Source organism: Mastigoproctus giganteus, chromosome 8, assembly GCF_048544385.1.
Source record: "Mastigoproctus giganteus isolate SK-2022 chromosome 8, ASM4854438v1, whole genome shotgun sequence".
NCBI classification, from domain to species: Eukaryota; Metazoa; Arthropoda; class Arachnida; order Uropygi; family Thelyphonidae; genus Mastigoproctus; species Mastigoproctus giganteus.
In genome coordinates, this window is record NC_143582.1 from 163,784,107 (window position 1) to 163,803,576 (window position 19,470).

General features: G+C 37.8%; 1 protein-coding gene across 8 annotated transcripts in view; it reads right to left on the minus strand.

The window, feature by feature from the left end:
• Nucleotides 1-19,470, minus strand: part of LOC150081977 (fat-like cadherin-related tumor suppressor homolog) — a 1,021,521-nt gene that overhangs the window by 198,647 nt on the left and 803,404 nt on the right. For all 8 annotated transcript variants that reach the window (XR_016547261.1, XR_016547260.1, XM_090379029.1 and 5 more), the window contains one exon: nucleotides 14,496-14,639. Coding sequence is in view for 6 of the 8 variants with exons in the window: in XM_090379029.1 (XP_090235155.1) it covers nucleotides 14,496-14,639 (144 nt within the window). In the remaining 2 variants the exon portion in view is untranslated. The remainder of the gene's footprint in view (nucleotides 1-14,495; nucleotides 14,640-19,470) is intronic.

Below are 19,470 nucleotides of genomic sequence, written 5' to 3' on the forward strand. Positions count from 1 at the left end.
ATTGTCGCAGAGAGGTGAGAATTCAGTCCAGGGAGTTTCAGGAGTAGCAAGGTCTTGGAATATGTTGTGAAATTTAAGATCCCAACTGATCGTGAGTTCTTGCAGTCGAATCCCTGCAGGGCGGTTTTCATTAGGCTTATTGTGATATAATTCAGCATATTGAGGATCAAACAGGTACTGCCAGCTAGGGTGGAATGGCATGCTTTTAATTTTTGCTGCATACTTACACAATAAGGATTTTCTCCTGAGATGCAAAGGGGGTTCATTTGCCTCAATATACAGGCTGTGGACCGGAGATGTTCTGAAGGCTCCCACAGCTATCCTAAGAGCACTATGCTGTATGGTGTTCAGACGCAATAGTGAACTTTTCCTAGCGGAGTCATTGACAGGTGATCCATAATCTAATCGTGATCTTATTAAAGCTCTATACAGATGAAGGAGAGAGCTTCTGTCAGCACCCCAGGACTTAGCAGAGACTGCTCTCAGGATGTTCAGTTTTTTTAGACATGTAGTTCGAAGGAAAGCAATATGGGAAGCAAAATTAAGTTTGTTATCTAAATATAACCCCAACAGTCGGAAACTGTTAGTGACAGGAATCAGGTTGTTTTTTAAAAATATTTCTGGATCTGGGTGAAGTTTGCGTTTTTTACAAAAATGAATTGCACTAGATTTCTTTTCTGATAGGGAATAGCCATTCCGCAATGCCCATGATTCAATTTTAGCGATGGAAATTTGGAGTTGTCTTTCAATGGTGTTCATGGTTTGGGATTGACAAGAAACAACGAGGTCATCAGCGAACATATACGATTCTACTGTATTAGGTACATCCTGTGTCATGTTTGTAATTCTTATTGAAAATAACGTCGGACTAAGAATGGACCCCCTGAGGAACACCCTCCTCTTGTACAAATGATTTAGATAAATTGTTCATGTATCTAACCTGAAATGTCCTGTGGCATAGGAAGTTTTGTATAAAGTGGGGTAAATGACCTCTCAAGCCGAAAGAATGAAGATCTTGAAGTACACCGTATCGCCAGGTGTTATCAAAGGCTTTCTCAATATCAAGATTGATCATGACCAGATGTTGTCCCCTTATGAAGGCATTTCGGATGTTTGCTTCTGCCTTTATCATTAACATCTAACGTGGACCGGTTCTTTCGAAACCCGTACTGATTGTTATTTTGCAAGTTGTTAGTTTCCAGGAAACACGTTAGCCACCTGTGAACCATTTTTTCCAAGACTTTGCCTAAGCAGCTGGTCAGTGAAATCGGCCTGTAATTATGTGGAAAGCTGCGATCCTTTCCTGGCTTTGGAAAGGCTAGTATAATTGAGTGACGCCATGAGTTTGGGTAAATATTTTCTAGAAATATTCGATTGTAATATTTTAACAATACCCTTTTTGTTCTGTTGTTTAGTTGGCTTATCATGACGTAGTAGATCCCATCTGGACCAGCAGCACTACTGGAAGTTTTATTGAGCACCCCTAAAAGTTCTGTTAATGTAAATGGCTGGTTGTACGGGTGTGAAACTCTAGTGGAGAAATTGATCTTATGCTGCTCTGATGATTTTTTAATTTTCTGAAAGATTGGGTTGTAGGTGGATACACCTGATATACTGGCAAATGATTCGGCTAAGGCATTTGCAATTTCTGCCGGAGAGGACAACTCCATTCCTTTCCAGTTTAATATTGAGGCTGGGGACTGGACATATTTGCCATCAATTGTTTGTATTTTCTTCCACATGAGTCTGATATCTGTGTCCTTGTTTATACTAGAGAAAAGCTAATCCATGCTTCTCTTTTTGCTTTCCTTCTTATTTGGCAGAACTTAGCTTTCATTCTTTTAAAACTAATTAGGTTACTGGTTGTGGGGAATTTGCGGAACAAATTCCAAGCCCTATTTTTTTCCTGTTTAGCGTATGTACAATCCGGATTCCACCAGTAATTATTGTGTTTGCATTTCCCAGGCAAGGACTTTGGTATTGTAGAGTTGGCAGCTTGTAATATTTGATTAGTTATATGTTGTGTGACATAATCTATGGGTTGAAGTTGAATTATTTCATCATCTAACTGAACATTTGAAGCATATTCATTCCAGTGTGCCCTACGAAATTTCCATTTGGAGCGACCCGGCAAAGGGGAGTTTACCCGTGTTTGCAGCTTGCAGAGAATTGGTAGATGATCACTATTTAGTGGATTTTCAAGAACAGACCACTCCGTATTAGTACATATGGAGGGAGAGCAGATTGAAAGGTCTATTGCACTCATGGATCCTGTTGAAAAATGTATATAGGTAGGCTCTCCAGTATTCAAAAGGGTAAGTTGGCACACATTGAGAAGATTTTCTATTTGTTTACCTCTTTTGTCGATTGTTGGAGATCCCCACAGCGAGTGATGAGCATTGAAGTCTCCGAGTAAATAGAAAGGAGGTGGTAGCTGGTCTAATAGATTTTCTAGATTTTCTTAGGAGATTGAGGAATTTGGGGGAATATATATAGATGCTATTGTAATAGTCATGCCAATTTCTGCGCGCATTGCCACTACCTCAAAAGGAACTGCCACGCCTCCACGAGCTGGCGAGTCGATACTCCTATCTCTTCTGAACATGGTATAATTTTTAATGGTAGGACACACTTGTGGATTTAAATAGGTTTCTTGTAGGGATATACATGCTGGTTCATAGCGGTTTACGAGATCATGCAAGTCATCTTTTGCATTACGAAAGCCTCTAAAATTCCACTGAAGAATTCTTTCCATTATGCGTTCTTGTTAGTTGTTTTTGCTTCTGACAGTTTTTTGGTTGTAGCTTGTTTATACCTCTCTATTTTTACTTTGTCTTTCTTAGGAAAGAAAGGACGTGTTGTGTCTATCTCATCAGTTGCGTGGAGTTCTAAAATTCCATCATCTGAATTTTTCTCCTGATCAATATCCATTTCCGTTGAAATCCGTGGATGCACCATTGGGGTTTCTGTAGCTTTTGGTTTCATTGTTGACGCATCGGCTGGAATGGAGATTGGAGTATTGCTGGCTTGTTCAGTTGTTTGTTGTGAAGGACACTGTTTGAGAGAAGTGAGTATGGATCGTGCCCAATTCACGATAGATGTATTAGGAGGAACTCTAACGTCCGTTTGGATACTTACTGATTGCACCTGTTTGGCAGCTGTGGCATACGTTCGCTTTGGCTCCATTTTGATTATTTCTCTTCTCGCCTCTGAATAAGTGACTTTGTTTTCAACTTTATATTTCTATATTTTTTTCCCTTCCTTCCATAGTTCGCATATTTTAGAGAAAGCTGGGTGATTCCCTTTACAATTTGGGCAATTAGGAGTGGTAGCATTGCAATCGGATTGGTTGTGGTCTTTCGATCCGCAGTTAGGACATATTGCCTCACCTCTACATGCAGTCTGAGAGTGTCCATATTTTTGGCACTTATAGCACCTGATTGGGTTTGGGATGTAGGGTCGGACACGGCAATGGAGATAGCCTGCTTTGACAGATGTTGGTAAGATGAGAGAGCTAAAAGTGAGGATTATGCTCCTTGTTGGAATGAGAGTACCATCTTTACGAGTCATGATTCTCCTGGCTTGGATGACTCTTTGTTCTCGTAGCTCTTTGACTATTTCCTCCTCTGATACGGTTAATAAGTCCCATTCTGCAATTACTCCCTTGGAGGAATTTAAGGTGGCATGGGGAGTGACTTTTATTGGATGTCCGCCGAAAGTTGTCAGATTTAATAGCTTTGCAGAATGCTGGGATTTCATGGTCTCTACCAGAAGATCCACAGTCTGGAGTCGCCTTACTGATTTTGGTGAACCTGCGACAGCCTCTAAGCATTTTTGCACAAGGAATGGGGACAATTTACTCAAAGGTTGGTCTGATGTAGAGTGCAGTATGAGAAATGCTGGTATCTCTTCTTGAGGATTTGTTTTCAACCTCTTGGGTTGGGAGAAGTCATCATCGGTGTGTTTAGTCGCTAGTTTTGAGCTTGGAGGCTCTAAAGGTGGGAACGTATTGTTATCCATCTTTGCTCCTTTCAGCCCCGGGAGAGTGGATTTCTTCTCCCAGGTTACCGGCCCCGCCACGGGGAGGCAGGAGCAGTGCCGCTAGAGTGACCAAGCGGTATAAAAGTTAGTATATTAGTTTAAATGAAAAAAAGAAAGGTGATTTGCCTTTCTGAAACTTACTTACAGATCGTAAGTCTAAGTTTACTAGTATTTAATGAAAACGTAAGAAAACTTTTTTAACTGAACAAAAACTGCAGCTTCAAGAAAAACGCTCTAGAAATCACTGAGAATCGCTTGATCACTATAACGCTTGGCACCCGGGGCCGATGATTGTTTTCTACATCAGCATGTTCGAGAGGCAACTAGAGGGAGTAATACTCTTGATTTGATTATCAGTAGTGATTCTTCATGCATTAAGAATCTGCAGGTAAATGAACCACTAGGTGGCAGTGATCACAGTGTGCTGAAGTGGGATTTACTCAAAGAGATAACTACCATTAGGGGTAAAGGGAAGGGTTATTGCTTTTGTAAAGGCGACTACGATGATCTGAGACAGTATTTAAATTCTATACAGTGGGACCAACTGATGATGTTACCAACAGCAAACTCAAAATGGGAAGCATTCAAAGAACTTATCTTGGAAGGTACTAGGCTTTACATACCAACTAAGAAATATTGTTCAAGGTTCAGGCCTAAATGGATGTCATATGAATTAATGAAACATATGGCAGAGAAGAAAAATGCATGGGATACATATAAATTAACATGTGACACAGAAGCCTATGATAGATATAAGTTGATCTGTAACCAAGTTACAAAGGAGGTTAGGCAGACGAAGGCAGATTACGAGAAATTTTTGGCAAGGGATGCTAAGAAAAACAGCAAGGCGTTCTTTACTTATGTAAACTCTAGAAGGAAGGGGATGAATCAGATTGGTCCACTTGATATCGATGGTTCAACTGTTGATGATCCTGCTCAGGTAGGTAACAAACTAAATGAATATTTTGCATCGACATTCACACATGAGGATTTATTCAGTGAGGGGAATGCCAGAGGTGTATTCAACTCTGGCAGTAAGATAGATAATCTTGTAATAATTGAGAGTAAAGTGGAGGAGAAATTGTTGAAGATAAATACAAGAAAGACACCTGGGGTGGATGGGATCTATCCAGTTATATTAAAGGAGGCAGCAAAGGAAGTAAGCAATCCGTTTGCCATAATTATGAGAGTTTCCTTGGACTAAGGGGAGGTACCCATAGAGTGGAGATGTGCAATTGTGACCCCAATTCACAAAGGAGGATCAAAGGCTGACACAAGTAATTATAGACCTGTGAGTTTAACTTCTGTTCCAGGAAAATTAATGGAAGCACTGGTTAAAGAAGCACTGCAGGATCATCTTGACAAGAATTCAGTTATAGCTCAGACGCAGCATGGTTTTGTTAAGGGAAGGTCTTGCCTGACCAATTTGATTGGATACTATGATGTAGTCACAAAAGAATTGGATGCAGGGAATAACTTTGATATTATATATTTGGATCTTAGAAAGGCTTTTGGTGGAAGACTATTCCACAAATTGGAGCAATGTGGGATAAAGGGATGATCGAGTGGCAGAAGACAGAAAGTGGTAATTAATGGACACTGCTTGTCGTGGACTAATGTTATTAGTGGAGTCCCTCAGGGTTCAGTGTTGGGTCCATTGTTGTTTTCTGTATTTATAAATAATACTAATGATGGTATATCAAGCTTAATGTCCATGTTTGCAGACGATACAAATGTTGGCAGGGTTGTTAAGGACGCTACTGACGCTATGCTGCTGCAACAGGATCTGGAAAGGTTCAGCAGATGGGCTGAGAGGTGGCAAATGAAGTTTAACACTGACAAATGTAAAGCACTACATATGGAAAACAGCAACCCCAGAGCAACGTATCAACTCTGTGGTACTACACTGACAGTGGTAGAGAATGAAAGGGCCCTGGGGGTAATTGTGCAGGCAGATATGAAGTTCTCTGAGCAGTGCAGATGGGCTGCAAGAGTATCTCATGGTGTCTTGTGAATGTTATACAGGAATTTTTCTAGCAGGGATAGGAAGGTGATTATTCCCTTGTATAAGGCGATGGTCAGGCCACACCTTGAGTATTGTATACAGGTCTGGACGCCTCATTTCAAGAAGGATGTAGAGCTGTTGGAACGAGTACAGAGAAGGGCAACAAGGTTAATGAACGGAACGAAGGGTTGCTCTTATGAAGAAAGGCTTAAGTTTTGCAAATTAAAGTTTCTGAAGACTAGGCACTGGCGAGGTGATCTGATAGAGGTGTACAAAGCCTTGACTGGTTTGAACAGGCTCAATGCTGATGGGATACTGCCTCTTGCTCAGAATAATCACATGAGAGAGCATAAACTCAAATTGAGGAAAGACAGATGTAGGATAGATGTGCGGAAATTTGCCTTTAGCCAGCGGGTAGTTGGCTGTTGGAACAGACTTCCATCCCTTGTTGTGGAAGTTGATAGCCTAAATAAATTTAAGGCTCAGCTGGACAGATATTTCGGAGGGGTGAAGTGGAAGGGTTTTTTTTTTTTTTTGGCGGATGCTGCATAAGCTTGCTTTCTTGCATCATATGCCTCTACTAATGCTAATGCTATGGGGTGTCACAATAACCGGTATTCCAGCCAAGAGATTAATATTCAAGAGCTGCTCCGAGTGTTTACCTTTATTGGTCTCAATCAGAATATCTCCTGACCTAAGTCTTTTTTAAGACTTAGGAGCTCTAGATCTACTTTCTAATTCCTCTTTACTCTAAATGGCGAGAGTTTGCCAAATGCATTTTCACCATTTGAGTGCATGATCAGGAAAGTTGGAATAGGATAGATCTGAGTCAGTTTTCTGGTGTTTTCAAGTTCCTGCAATAGAACTATCTTTATTTTTTGATGTCTGGGGTGCATCTGGCAGCCCAGATGGGTTTGTAAATCAATCCGAGTTTGATTTACTCACGACGATGTTTTCTTTTTGTCCCGAAGAGATTATCTTTTTCTCCCAGGTTACCAGCCACACCACGTGAAGGCAAGAGCGGTGCCACCTAGTGACCCAAGCAAAGAGAAGGTTAGTATTAACGAAAATAAAAAAGGGGGTTAAAGAAAGGTACTTTCCTTTCTGGGTTATATAATTTGAAAGATCAATTTAATTATAATGGTCAAGAGTTAATGGACTTGTGAAGTTCAGGAGAAATGTATTTACAGTAAAGCATACCAGATAATCAGTATGAAAATGTGCTGTGGTCACTAACATCGCTTGCCACTCAGGGCCTCACAAAATGCATTAGAAAAGATGTGATGCCTAAGAAGTGGAATAATGCATTCATAATTTTGCTGCATAAGAAAGGAGATAAATTAGAAATTGGAAATTATAGACCAATTAGCTTGTTATCCCACATCTATAAGTTGATCACAAGGGTCATTACTAATGATTAGAAAGAATATTTGATGAGAATCAACCGAAAGAACAAACTGGCTTTAGGACAGGATTCTCAACTATGGATCACCTTCACGTAATATCACAGCTAATGGAAAAAGCAAATGAATATAAAACACCATTATGCCTGGCATTTGTGGATTATGAAAAGGCATTTGACTCCATACAGCATAAGGCAATGTTTCGGGCACTGGAAAGACAAGGCATAGATACCCCATATATTATGATTTTGAAGAAAATATATGAGAATGCTACCTCCTTTATTAGACTAGACAAAAACAGTAGTAAATTTAAAACTGAGAAACGAGTTTGACAAGGAGACAATATCTTCAAAATTGTTTACTGCTGCCATTGAGGAAGCTGTCAGAAGATTAGACTTACCGCAGAAAGGAGTCAATGTGAATGGAGAGTATCTAAAACATTTACGATTTGCAGATGACATTGTGGTCATAAGCCCCAATCAGAAAGAATTAGAGGAAAATCTTAATCAGTTATGCAGAGTTAGTAAGGATTTTGGATTAAAGATGAATATGGCTAAAACAAAAGTAATGATGAACAGGTATGCCACAGAAAGGGATATAATGATTGAAGGAGCAGTAATTGAAAAGGTGGAGTCATATACTTATCTGGGACAAGTTATTAGCTGTAATAATGATAAATGGCTGGAAGTCAAGAGAAGAATAAATTTTGGATGGATATAGTCACATACTGAGGAGCAATATCCCAATTTGTCTGAAAGGCAAAATAATGAACCAATGTATACTCCCCATTATGATTTATGGAAGTGTAACTTGGGCACTCACCAAAAGAATGGAAGAGAAGCTAAGAACTACACAGCGAAGAATGGAACTAATTATATTTGGAATCAGACTGTTAGATAAGAGAAATACATAGATTAGGCAGCAAACTCATGTAAAGGACATTCTTATCAAAACTAAAGAACTAAAATGTTTTAGGTAGGACACATAGCTTGAAGACATGATGAAAGATGGACTAAGAAAATAACAAAATGCTACTCAAGAGCAGCTAGAAGAAAACCTGGAAGACAAAGGCAGAGATGGAAAGATGAAATTTGTGAGTTTGTGGGTAGTAAATGGATGGCTATTGCACAAAATAGAAGGAACTGGAAAGTTACTGGAGAGGCCTTCATCCTGCAGTGGATTTAAAATGGCTGATGATGATGATGATGGATGGGTGAAATGGGAAGTTTTTTTTTTTTTTTTTTTGGGCTGATGCTGTATCATATGCCTTTGCTAATGCTAATGAATTTCCTATGCCTAATAAATCTAATAAAGATATTTCCATCCACCACTTCAGACAACAGAAGGTCATGCAATAATGTCTCCAAACGAAATAAATATAGGCAGTTTGTAACTAAAAAATAAAGCTTTACATGGCTTGAGTGTGTTCAATTAATTATGTTTGCTATCTTTATCTCAGTTACAAACATCAAATTATCAAGCATCCCAGGTGTGCAGGATCGGCAGTGCGTAGCACACGTTTCTTGATTAGACCGGGGTTCGAGCCTGAGACCACCAAATATGGAGGATGCGGAAAGGTCAGGAAATGACCACCCCATATCCCTGGAGCAATATGGCCTTAGTTGCTAATGCTCCAAATAACAACTCTACCAAGCATCAATTACTGCATCACTTAAAACACACCAGTGAAGCTAAGAAACACTCATTTAGGGCTACTGCAACAATTTCACTCAAGAAGAATTTCAAGCTAAGGGTCGACCCCAGTTAAAACAGTCTGCTAAATTTTATCAAATTAATTTTTTTAACAAGGAGCTTGAATAATCCTCAAAAATTAACAAAGATCTTGCACAAGCCCACCACCACTTTACATACCCCTGGGCATGATGGATTTCAGAAAGGTAGGCATAAATAAAATTTTATTTTTGATTTTATGTAATTAATTATAATTATTAAAGGTGAGTAAACAAGTTCAACTAGTTAGAGTTCATAAAATACAGTTCAAGATTTCATTAACAGCAATTATTATTATTATTATTATTAATAGCCATATGGTGCAGGGAAGCCTGAGGCTTATGCTGAACCAGCCAAAAAAACAAAAAAAAAAAAAATTCTGCATTAACCTGAGAGAGAGAGAGAGAGAGAGAGAGAGAGAGAGAGAGAGAGAGAGAGAGAAGTAGAAGGGAATCACCAAGAAAGAGAAGAATGATGATATCCAGCTCAGGACCCTGGGTTTGCCAAGCCCATACTCACCGGATGTGAGTCCTTGGGGTAAAATCGTCAGCAACTGTCTACCAACGAAAAATTTAAGAATAAATAAACATATGGCAGTATTGCAGTTTTTTTTTTTACAATTCTAAATCTTTGCAATTTTCACTTGTTTGAAATAAATTTCTTGGTTATTATGCCTCAAGATCTTTTCTTACAATTCTTTATAACATGTGAACCAGGGGCATATGCCCCCCTTAACCATGCATATAAGTGTTCCTAGATGTATCTAAAAAAAAACATTCAAAAACCTGGTCGTCATGCCACCCTAAGATGATACCTGGATACAATAGTGATGTGAACATATATTCCTTTCTATCACATAATAGACATGACATTATACATATTGTTTCACTAACTGCAGGGTAAATTTACATTTGGGTTCTGCAGACTACCTGTGTGAAGCATCTGTATTTAGGGCTATTGCAATACTTATGACCCTGAATGTAGATGTGAAAGAAAATTCATTCCCCACCCCCCAACAAAAAAAAAAAAAAAAAAATGGAAAAAAAAGAAAAAAAAGTTGGCTGCTGGCAGATATTTGGTTAAATGATTGATACTGATTTGTCATGATGTGCCAGCTTATATGGTAATAATAAATACTACTGTCAAAGACACAGATAAAGCCATTAAGACCATAGTCTAGCAAAAGAAATTAACAGAAATTTATACAAATAAACATATGAAGAACATTTGTTATTGATATGTCAATATCAGCCATATCAATAACAAATGTGGATAGAAAATCCTTAGCTGGATTTTAAGGTTTGAGTGAAAACTTGATTTCCAATGTTTGGGCTCTCATTTGAGTTTATAATGTGTTATTTGTCTGGTTTGCTAGGTTTGAATCCATTCAGTTTGCAACATTTCCGAATAATGAAGATGGCATTAGCATCAGTAGAGGCATATGATGCAAGAAGGCTTATATAGCATCAGCTGAAATAAATAAAAAGGAAACTTAGACATTAAGCCTGATATACCTTCATCAATATCACTGATATATATTGAAAACAACAATATGCCCAGCACTGAACCCTAGGGAACTCCACTAATAACATTAATCCATGAAATTCAGTGCCCATTGATAACTACTCTCTGTCTTTTTCCTTAACTATTCCTTTATCCACATCAGTAACTTATCCTCAATCATACTGCTCCAGTTAATACAGCAATCTTTCATGTGCAACAGTATCAAAAGCCTTCCTGAAATCCAAGCATGTGATACTTTTTTGATTCAGTTTCTTTGTTGCTGCATCATAGTATCCAATCTGATTAGTTAGATAAGACCATCCATTAACAAATCCATGCTGCAACTGCAGTATAATTACATTCTTGTCTAGATGTTATTGCATTACTTCTTTAACCAGTGACCCCATTATTTTTCCTGGAACAGATGTCAGCTAACAGGTTGATAATTACTCATATCACATTTTGACCCCCCCCCCTTGTGAATACAATGGCACATCTCCAGTCCATATGGACTTCCCTTGAATTCAAGGATGCTATTATAATTATGGCCAATGTTTATTTTCTTACTTCCTTTGCTGCCTCCCTAATATAATTGGATAGGTTCCATCCACCCTAAGTGCCTTTTTTATGTTTAGCTTCAACAATTTCTTTTCCACTTTCGTTTCAGTTAGCACAAAATCATTTATCTCCCCATTAGAGTCTGATAAACTTTTTGCATCCCCTTCCCTAAAGAATTCCTGATGTGTGAATGTAGATGCAAAATACCTATTCAATTTCTCAGCAACCTGAGCAGGATCATCAAAAGTTAACCCACTGACATCAAGTGGCCCAATGTAATTCAACCCTCTTCCTTCCACTGTTAATAGTGAAACCCCCCTCCCCCATAGCTCAGTGTTGAGCTCATTTGTTTTTCAATATTTATTAATGATACTGAAGGCATAACAGTCTCAATCTAAATTTTCAGATGATGGGGCTCACATCTGGTGAATATGGGCTTCTCAAATCCAGGGCATCGCATTTCTGCAAGCCCTAATATGTCAGCGTTACTTGTCCTAACCAGCAGTTCAAATTCACTCATTTTATGAACTACACTTCTGACATTACTGCATAAACAATTAAGACTTAGTGTTCTTGTATAGTTAACTACCCTGACACACCCTTAAAGTTATTTAAGCTCGCTTCCCTGGCATTTGCTGCCCACTCATTTGAAATGTTTCTGCCCTCAAAACATCTTGCTACTATGTTCTGTTGTGGTAACAAACAAATACTCTTGAGGTATGTGCAAGCGTTAATTTGAACAATACTACCAGATAAACATGTATCTATATCACCCTTGTTTTTCCCCAAACTAGCAGTTTCCCTGAACCTTTAAGGTATCCTCATTAATACTGGCAAAAACTCGTATAGATAGATATTGAGGTGAAGGTTAAAAAAATGATTTTAAATCTAGAAAACAAATCATACCTTTCTGAATATAAGCAATTTATGAAGCTATCAGTAGTGGAGTATGTGTTGTATGTAATTAAAACCACAAACAAAAAAAAAACACAATACACATCTCATAATGTAGTAAATAATGTTACTTAGAAAAACAGCTACTTTTATAAGTTAATATATTAATTTTTGGTGTTATTGTATTAAATTATTTACATTCAATAACTGCAGAATTTCTGAAGACCCGACCCCTGAAATGTGGGTAACCCATGGGTATCTGACCTGATGCAGAACTCTAGCTTGGAACCTAGACTGTTGGATCCCAGTGATGCTAATCTGTAGAACCAGCAAACCAGGGGCGTAGTCAGGGGGACATATGCCCCCTTAACCAAAAATTCAAAATTAAAGAAAAAGAAACACTTTGTGTGTTGTATTGTTAAATGTTTGGAAATAACATATCATTGTCATTTTTTTGTCTTTGTTTTTTTATTTATTTTTCTGATTAATATGCATTATTATTCACATGCTTTCCTAATATTCAAATAAAGATAATCAATCAAATGTTATTTATGTGCGTATAAGTGTGTCTAGGTCTATCTAAAAACAAAAAAACACAAAACACTCAAAAATGTGGCAGCCATGCTCCCCCTTATGATGATACCTGGATATGATGCTGCCAGTAACATTGCTGGGAGGTCTTCTCACCACGTACAGTTGCCCACATTGACGAGCCATGTAACTGTTCCTTGAGCTTGGGGAATGGCTTGTAATTGCTAGGACTCATTTCTCAGGACTCTGGAGAATTGGGGATGTAGTGCTTCTCACTCATAATCAGTGAAAACAAGCTGTACAGACTATGTGATATCAGGTCCTGCATTGCTGTGCCACTTCCAACATCTGTGGCTGCTTCAGTGCCGATCGGGCTAGCCGGGTGGGTAAAGTGCCTGCCTGGCAACCCAAAGGTCACGGGTTCAATTCCCGCCTCGGGCTTGGATCAAAGTACTGCAAAAACTTTGGGAGGTGCATTATGGCCACAGAAGCCTATGCGCCAACAACTACCAAAAAAAAAAAAAAAAAAAAACCTGCTTCAGTTGTATATTTGGACATAATTTTTGACAAAGAAATGTTGCATAGTAATCTATAGTTGCTGATCATCCAAGTGGCACATGATCAACGGCAATAATGCTCTCATAATTACAGGCAATGATGACCACTTGTTTCACCTTTGCTCATTTCTAGAAACATTTAGAGCTGACTGAGTTCATTTCAGATTCAGGTTCAAAGTCACATGTCCATGTCTCATCAATGGCAACAATGCATTTTAAAAAAACTCTTCAGTTTCTTGTTTGAAATGTGTGAGTAACTGTATTGTAGTTTCTTTAAACTTGCTTTGTTTTTCATCTGACAGCAAATGCAGGACTCAAGTGGCAACCTTTTTGTTTTGTAATATCTCAGATAAAATTCAATCAACAGATGATTTTGGTATTCCATATTTGTTGGCTATTTCCTCACTAGTCATGTATCTGTCTTCTTCCAAAATGGTGGTAATGATGACTGCCGATGTCGTGTGATGTCCACAGATTTTCTTGTTCTATCTGAGCATCGCTTGTCTTTAACACTGGACTGACTTTGACAAAGCCTTTGAGACCATTGTGAAATCGTGCTATGACCTACTTCAAAAATTCATAAATTTGAGTCACCATTTAACCATACTGTTTCAATTTTGATAAAAGATCTTTTATCTGGAATTTTAATCTAATCTGAAGCAATATCACAACTATTTTTAAAAGCCTCTACAGAAACATTCAAGGCAGGAATTCTTTTCCAAGAACACTAATGTTTAGGTTAAATTTCAAGTTATTATCCTGATAAATGCCAGTTGTGAAGAGAGGAGAATGTGCACAGTACATTATTTTGGGATAACCCTCATATAATTTTAAATCTGTTTTGTTTATATTTTGTATCCTAATCATTTTTAGGCAAGATAATTATAAATTTGGCGGGGCCATATTAAGCTTCTCTAGAAGATGGCCCTATCAAATTAATATAAAATAAAGTTAGGTACAACAGTATCAGAGAGAGAGAGAGAGAGAGAGAGAGGCTAGTAGTATAAATATCATTTATAACATACTGCACATTTAATAAAATTATTTACTGTTATTACTTTCATCAAAATAAAGTTTGTACCTTAAAAATTACTGTCATAAAGTTCCCTGAAAAGTGCATAGCAAAAAATTAGTTTAATAATGTTTCATTTCAACATCATATATATCTTAATTCGACACATATTTCTTAATTATAAGACATGTGTTGATATGCACATATCCATAACAATAGATTACAATTAAGAAATTAACTAAAAAGAGGCAAATACTTGCTTGCACAATTGCTGTATAGTTACTCTGAGAAAAGATAGGTGGATTGTCATTTATATCGGATATTTCAATCTGAACAGTTGCTGTAGCAGATAAGGAAGGAATCCCATTATCTTGACACATGATTTCAAATACATAACTTGACATCTAAAGTGAAAATATGATATTTTTAGCAATATTCCATACCACCAATAATGACAGTTTGTTTGTACAAAATATTTTTTACATATTAAAACAGCATTTACACAATCCGCACACCTGCAAGTTTTTGCAATTTATCTAAAGATAAATTACAAAAAATAAATTACTTTAGATAAATTTTTATAATTTATCTAAAGATAAATTACAAAAATTTAGATAATTATAGAATTTTTATATAATTATAAAATGTATTTAAACTTTACAAATGAACCCTTTTGCTGTGCAAGACTATATTATAGCTTCATTTTCCACTAGCTACCTTTTTTTACATAGAATTTCTACTCTATGAATAAGCTCTGGTTCTGCAGGAGACAGTCTTACTGGGGATTAAATAGCAAGGGAAACTAGGAATATATTCTGTAATAAGGGCAGATGGAACAGCTGGTGGCTTGGTAATAAAATATAAGGTCATGGGAAAATTTGTGGGACAGACCAAAATTGTTCATGTCTGCAATTTTTCCCAGGCATGATAGCAAGATTATAAGATGAAAGCCTTATGATTGACTACAGACTTGAAGAATGCTACAAAGGCTATGGGGAAAGTTTTTCTTGGCATGGTTTTTCCATGATGGTAGAATGCATTTGTTTTGCAAAGATGGAACTCACTTGAACAGAGGACACATATGGAACCTAAGACCTCTTAAGTGTTATCTGTTACTAATGTTACTTAGGAGGCTGTAGGGTTCATGGTAACTGCTAATTTGGAGAAGGGAAATCATAGGAACGTCACAGGTTAGTGGCATAAGCCAACATTACATTTGCACCATCATTGAGAATATATGAGTGTGACTTCTAATTATCTTAATCAAGAAGATGATAAAATAAGTGCATAAAATACTGTAGTTGTAAGGAATAGGTCTGGATTTGTGTTTTAGACTTTTTAGTAGTAGTAGTAGTGGCATGTGATGCAAGAAAGCAAGTGTATGAGCTTATGCAGCATCAGCCAAAAAAAAAACACACCATTCCTTCCAAATGCCTGTCCAGTTTCTCCTTAAATTTATTTAACCTATCAACTTCCACAATGACAGATGGAAGTTTGTTCCATTTAACCTATCAACTTCCACAATGACAGATGGAAGTTTGTTCCAGCAATTAACCACCCGCTGGCTAAAGGCAAATTTCTGCACATCTATTCTACATCTGTCTTTTTTGATTTGAATTTATGCCCCCTTAGGTTCGTAATCTGAACAAGTGGAAGGATCCCATCAGAATTCAGTGTGCTCAACCCATTCAAGGCCTTATGCACCTCAATCAGATCACCGTGCAGGTGCCTAGTCTTAAGCCACTGCAATTTGCAGAACTTAAGCTTCTCTTGGTAAGAGGAGCCCTTCATTGCCCTCACCAATCTTGTGGCTATTTTCTGTACACGTGGCTGAAGCAAATCTAGATCCTTCCTAAAATTAGGCCTCCAGACTTGTACGCAGTACTCAAGGCATGGCCTGACCATTGCCTTATACAGAGGGACAATCACCTCCTTTTCCCAGCTAGCAAAATTCCTATATATCACTGACAAAACCCCATGACATGCCCTGGCAGCCTGTCTGCATTGCTCAGAAAACTTCATATCTGACTGCAAAATTACTCCCAGGTTTCATTTTCTACCACCTTAAGTGTAGTACCACACAGTTGGTATGTTTCTCTGGGGTTACTTCTACCCACATGCAGTACTTTGCATTTGTCTAGGTTAAACTTCAGTTGCCAATTCTTAGCCCATCTGCCCAAATTTTCTAGATCCTGTTGCAGTAGCACACTGCCATTACTGTCATTAACAACCCTGCCAACTTTTGTATCATCTGCAAACTTCGACACTAAGCCTGATATACCTTCATCAATATCATTGATAAATATACAAAACAACAGTGGACCCAACACCAAACCCTGTGGGACTCCACTAATAACATTAGACCATGAAGAGCAGCACCCATTGATTACTACCCTCTGTCTTCTCCCACTCAACGATCCTTTTATCCATTGTAGCAACTTACCCTTAATAACATTCTGCTCCAATTTGTACAATAGTCTTCCATGTGCAACAGTGTCAAAAGCTTTCCTGAAATCCAAATATATGATATCAAAATTATTTTTTGCATCCAGTTCCTTTGTAACCACATCATAATATCCTATCAAATTTGTCAGACAAGACTTTCCCTTAACAAACCCATGCTGTGTCTGAATTATTGCTGCAAAATTATGTCTTGTCTAGATGATCATGAAATGCATCTTTAACCAATGACTGCATTATTTTACCTGGAACAGAAGTTAAACTAACTGGTCTGTAATTACTCATGACACACTTGGATCCCCCTTTATGAAGCAACAAGTTAGCAACAAAGGTCGTTTATGCACCAAAATGAAGTCATAAAGTGTTGAAAGTATTGGTCACCTTTTGAATAGGTTACCTCATCAAAAAAGTTATTCTTGTATAAAACGGAGTAAAAGGCTTGTATACTGAGTAAAAACAAATGTTCTCCTTTATATATGTGTCAATAATTTTTTTTTTTTTTTAATGAAAACCCCAAACACAAGAGGTATTAGAACCTATAGTACTTAGTGCCGTGCTTGGGTTGGAGGTTATGAAGATAAAAGAAGATATTTGTTCGCATTAAACTTGAACTTCTGTAGACTATAATTTTCAGGAAATACGTAAGAAGGAAGGTTGTTCCAGAAAATGGCAGTTGAATGAATAAACGAGGAAGATGAAAAGTTGGTTCTGTGAGTTTGAAGTTGGACAGTAAATGGATGTTGGCTGGTGGCGGCATATGTTCAGAATGTTTTGAAAGAGAGAGCAGAAATTATAGAAGACAATTTAAAAGAACAGTGCCCATGGAAGTATCTGTAGAAAAGGCATGCAACAGAAACAGTACATCTATGAGACAGTGAGTGGAGAGACTCTGTTAGAGAGGAGTCATTAATTAACCTAACTGCATTCTCTGGAGTCTAGAAGCCTGAGAGAGGTTTTATTTGCAGATGTAGGTAGATGAGCTGACATACATCTGCAAATGTAGGTAGGATCTACCTACATTTGGCCCAGATGTAGGAAGATGAGCAGAAGAATCCTTTTTGTGAGATATAAGACAGGACTGAGTTTTAGAAGGATTGAAATCAACTAAGTTGTCTTTGCCCCACTGGAGAATTACCTGGTAATCGACATTTAAGCCATTGGTAAAGAATATTCGAGAAGTTCAAGCTGATTGAGCAGGGCAAGATTTCTCAAAATGGAAAGTAGAGTGCAATGTGCTATCATTGTCAAAACTATGGATAGGGTTTCCAGTCAATTGAAGAAGGTCATTAATATACAAGAGGAAAAGAGTGGGCGAAAGAACTGAACCTTGGGGTACAACACCATTAGTGGAGAAGTTAGAAGCCAGAGAGCCATCTACCATCACCCTCAGTGATCACAATCAGAGAAAAACTGGATAACCAATTACAAAAAACAGTAGGCAAACCATAAGTTAGAAGCTTGTTTAGAAGACCTTTATACCAAACACAAGCGAAAGCCTTTGAGATATCAAGAGCAACTGCTTATGTTTCACCGAACTTTTCCATTGAATTTGTCCATAAATGGGTAACATAAGCCAGGACTGATAGATGAACACTGACGGAATCCATACTGGTGATCTTGATCAGGTGGAAGATTTCCTACATAGTTTAAGAGTTGGTGGTTAATTGATTTCTCCATTACTTTAGAAAGAGTAGAAGTAATTGCAATGGGATGATAATTGGATGGGACAGATTTGTCACCCTCTTTAGGAACTGGGTGGATATGAGCGAATTTTCAAGCAGAAGGAAAAACACCTTTGGAATAAGAAAGTGAAAAAAGGTGGCAAAAAACAGGAGTAAATTCAGGAACAGAGGTTTTGAGAACAAATGGAGAAATAAAATCTGGACCTGGAGCTTTCTTAGCATCAAGATTCATAAAATTCCTTCTGACTTCCTTTTGATGGATGACCACAGGAAGCATTGAATGGAGCATGTTGGGAATGATGGGAGGTGTCTTACCAAGATCATTAATACATAAGTTGGAAGAAAAATGGGATGCTAGCAGGTCAGCTTTATCTTTGGCTGAAGTGACAACAGAACCATCTGGTTTTGACAGAGGTGATAGCAGAGATGGGCAAAAGTTGCGGCCAATAGCTTTGGCAAGAGACCAGAATGCTTGGCTACCATTAGGGCAAGAAGCAAGTTTTCTACTCTTAGTCTGTTCAAAATTTGGTTTGGACTGATTAGTAACTGCTTTAAAATTGTTGCAAGCTTTGGTGTAGGCTGAAAATGAGATTGAAGAATTGGAAACAAGCCAATTACGATATGCAACGTTTTTCTCTTGACCAGCCTTAGCATATTTATTGGAAAACCAAGGTTTAGATAAAGGATGACTTTTAAAGTGGAGTGTGGAATAAAGGATTCCATTCCTACAAGAATAATTTCACTGACACAATCTGAGCAAATGTTGACATCAGAAGTTTTGAAACAGTAATCCGACCAAGGAAACGAAGAAAAGAAATCTTGCAGGTCATCCCATTTTGCATTCTTGTAATGCCAAACAATATGAGGTTGGGAATAACCATGAGATAAAGGCTCCATTGGAGAAGAGACAATCACCAAGTTGTGATCTGAGGTGCCTAAAGGACCACTTACTTCGACCACGTACTTAGAAGGGTTGTTTGTGAGAAAAAGATCAAGTGTGTTGGCTGTATGGTTAGGGTTGTCTAGTATTCTTGTAGGTAAATGAACAATCTGTGCAATATTATTAGTAATTGCAAAAGCCTCAGCATCTCGA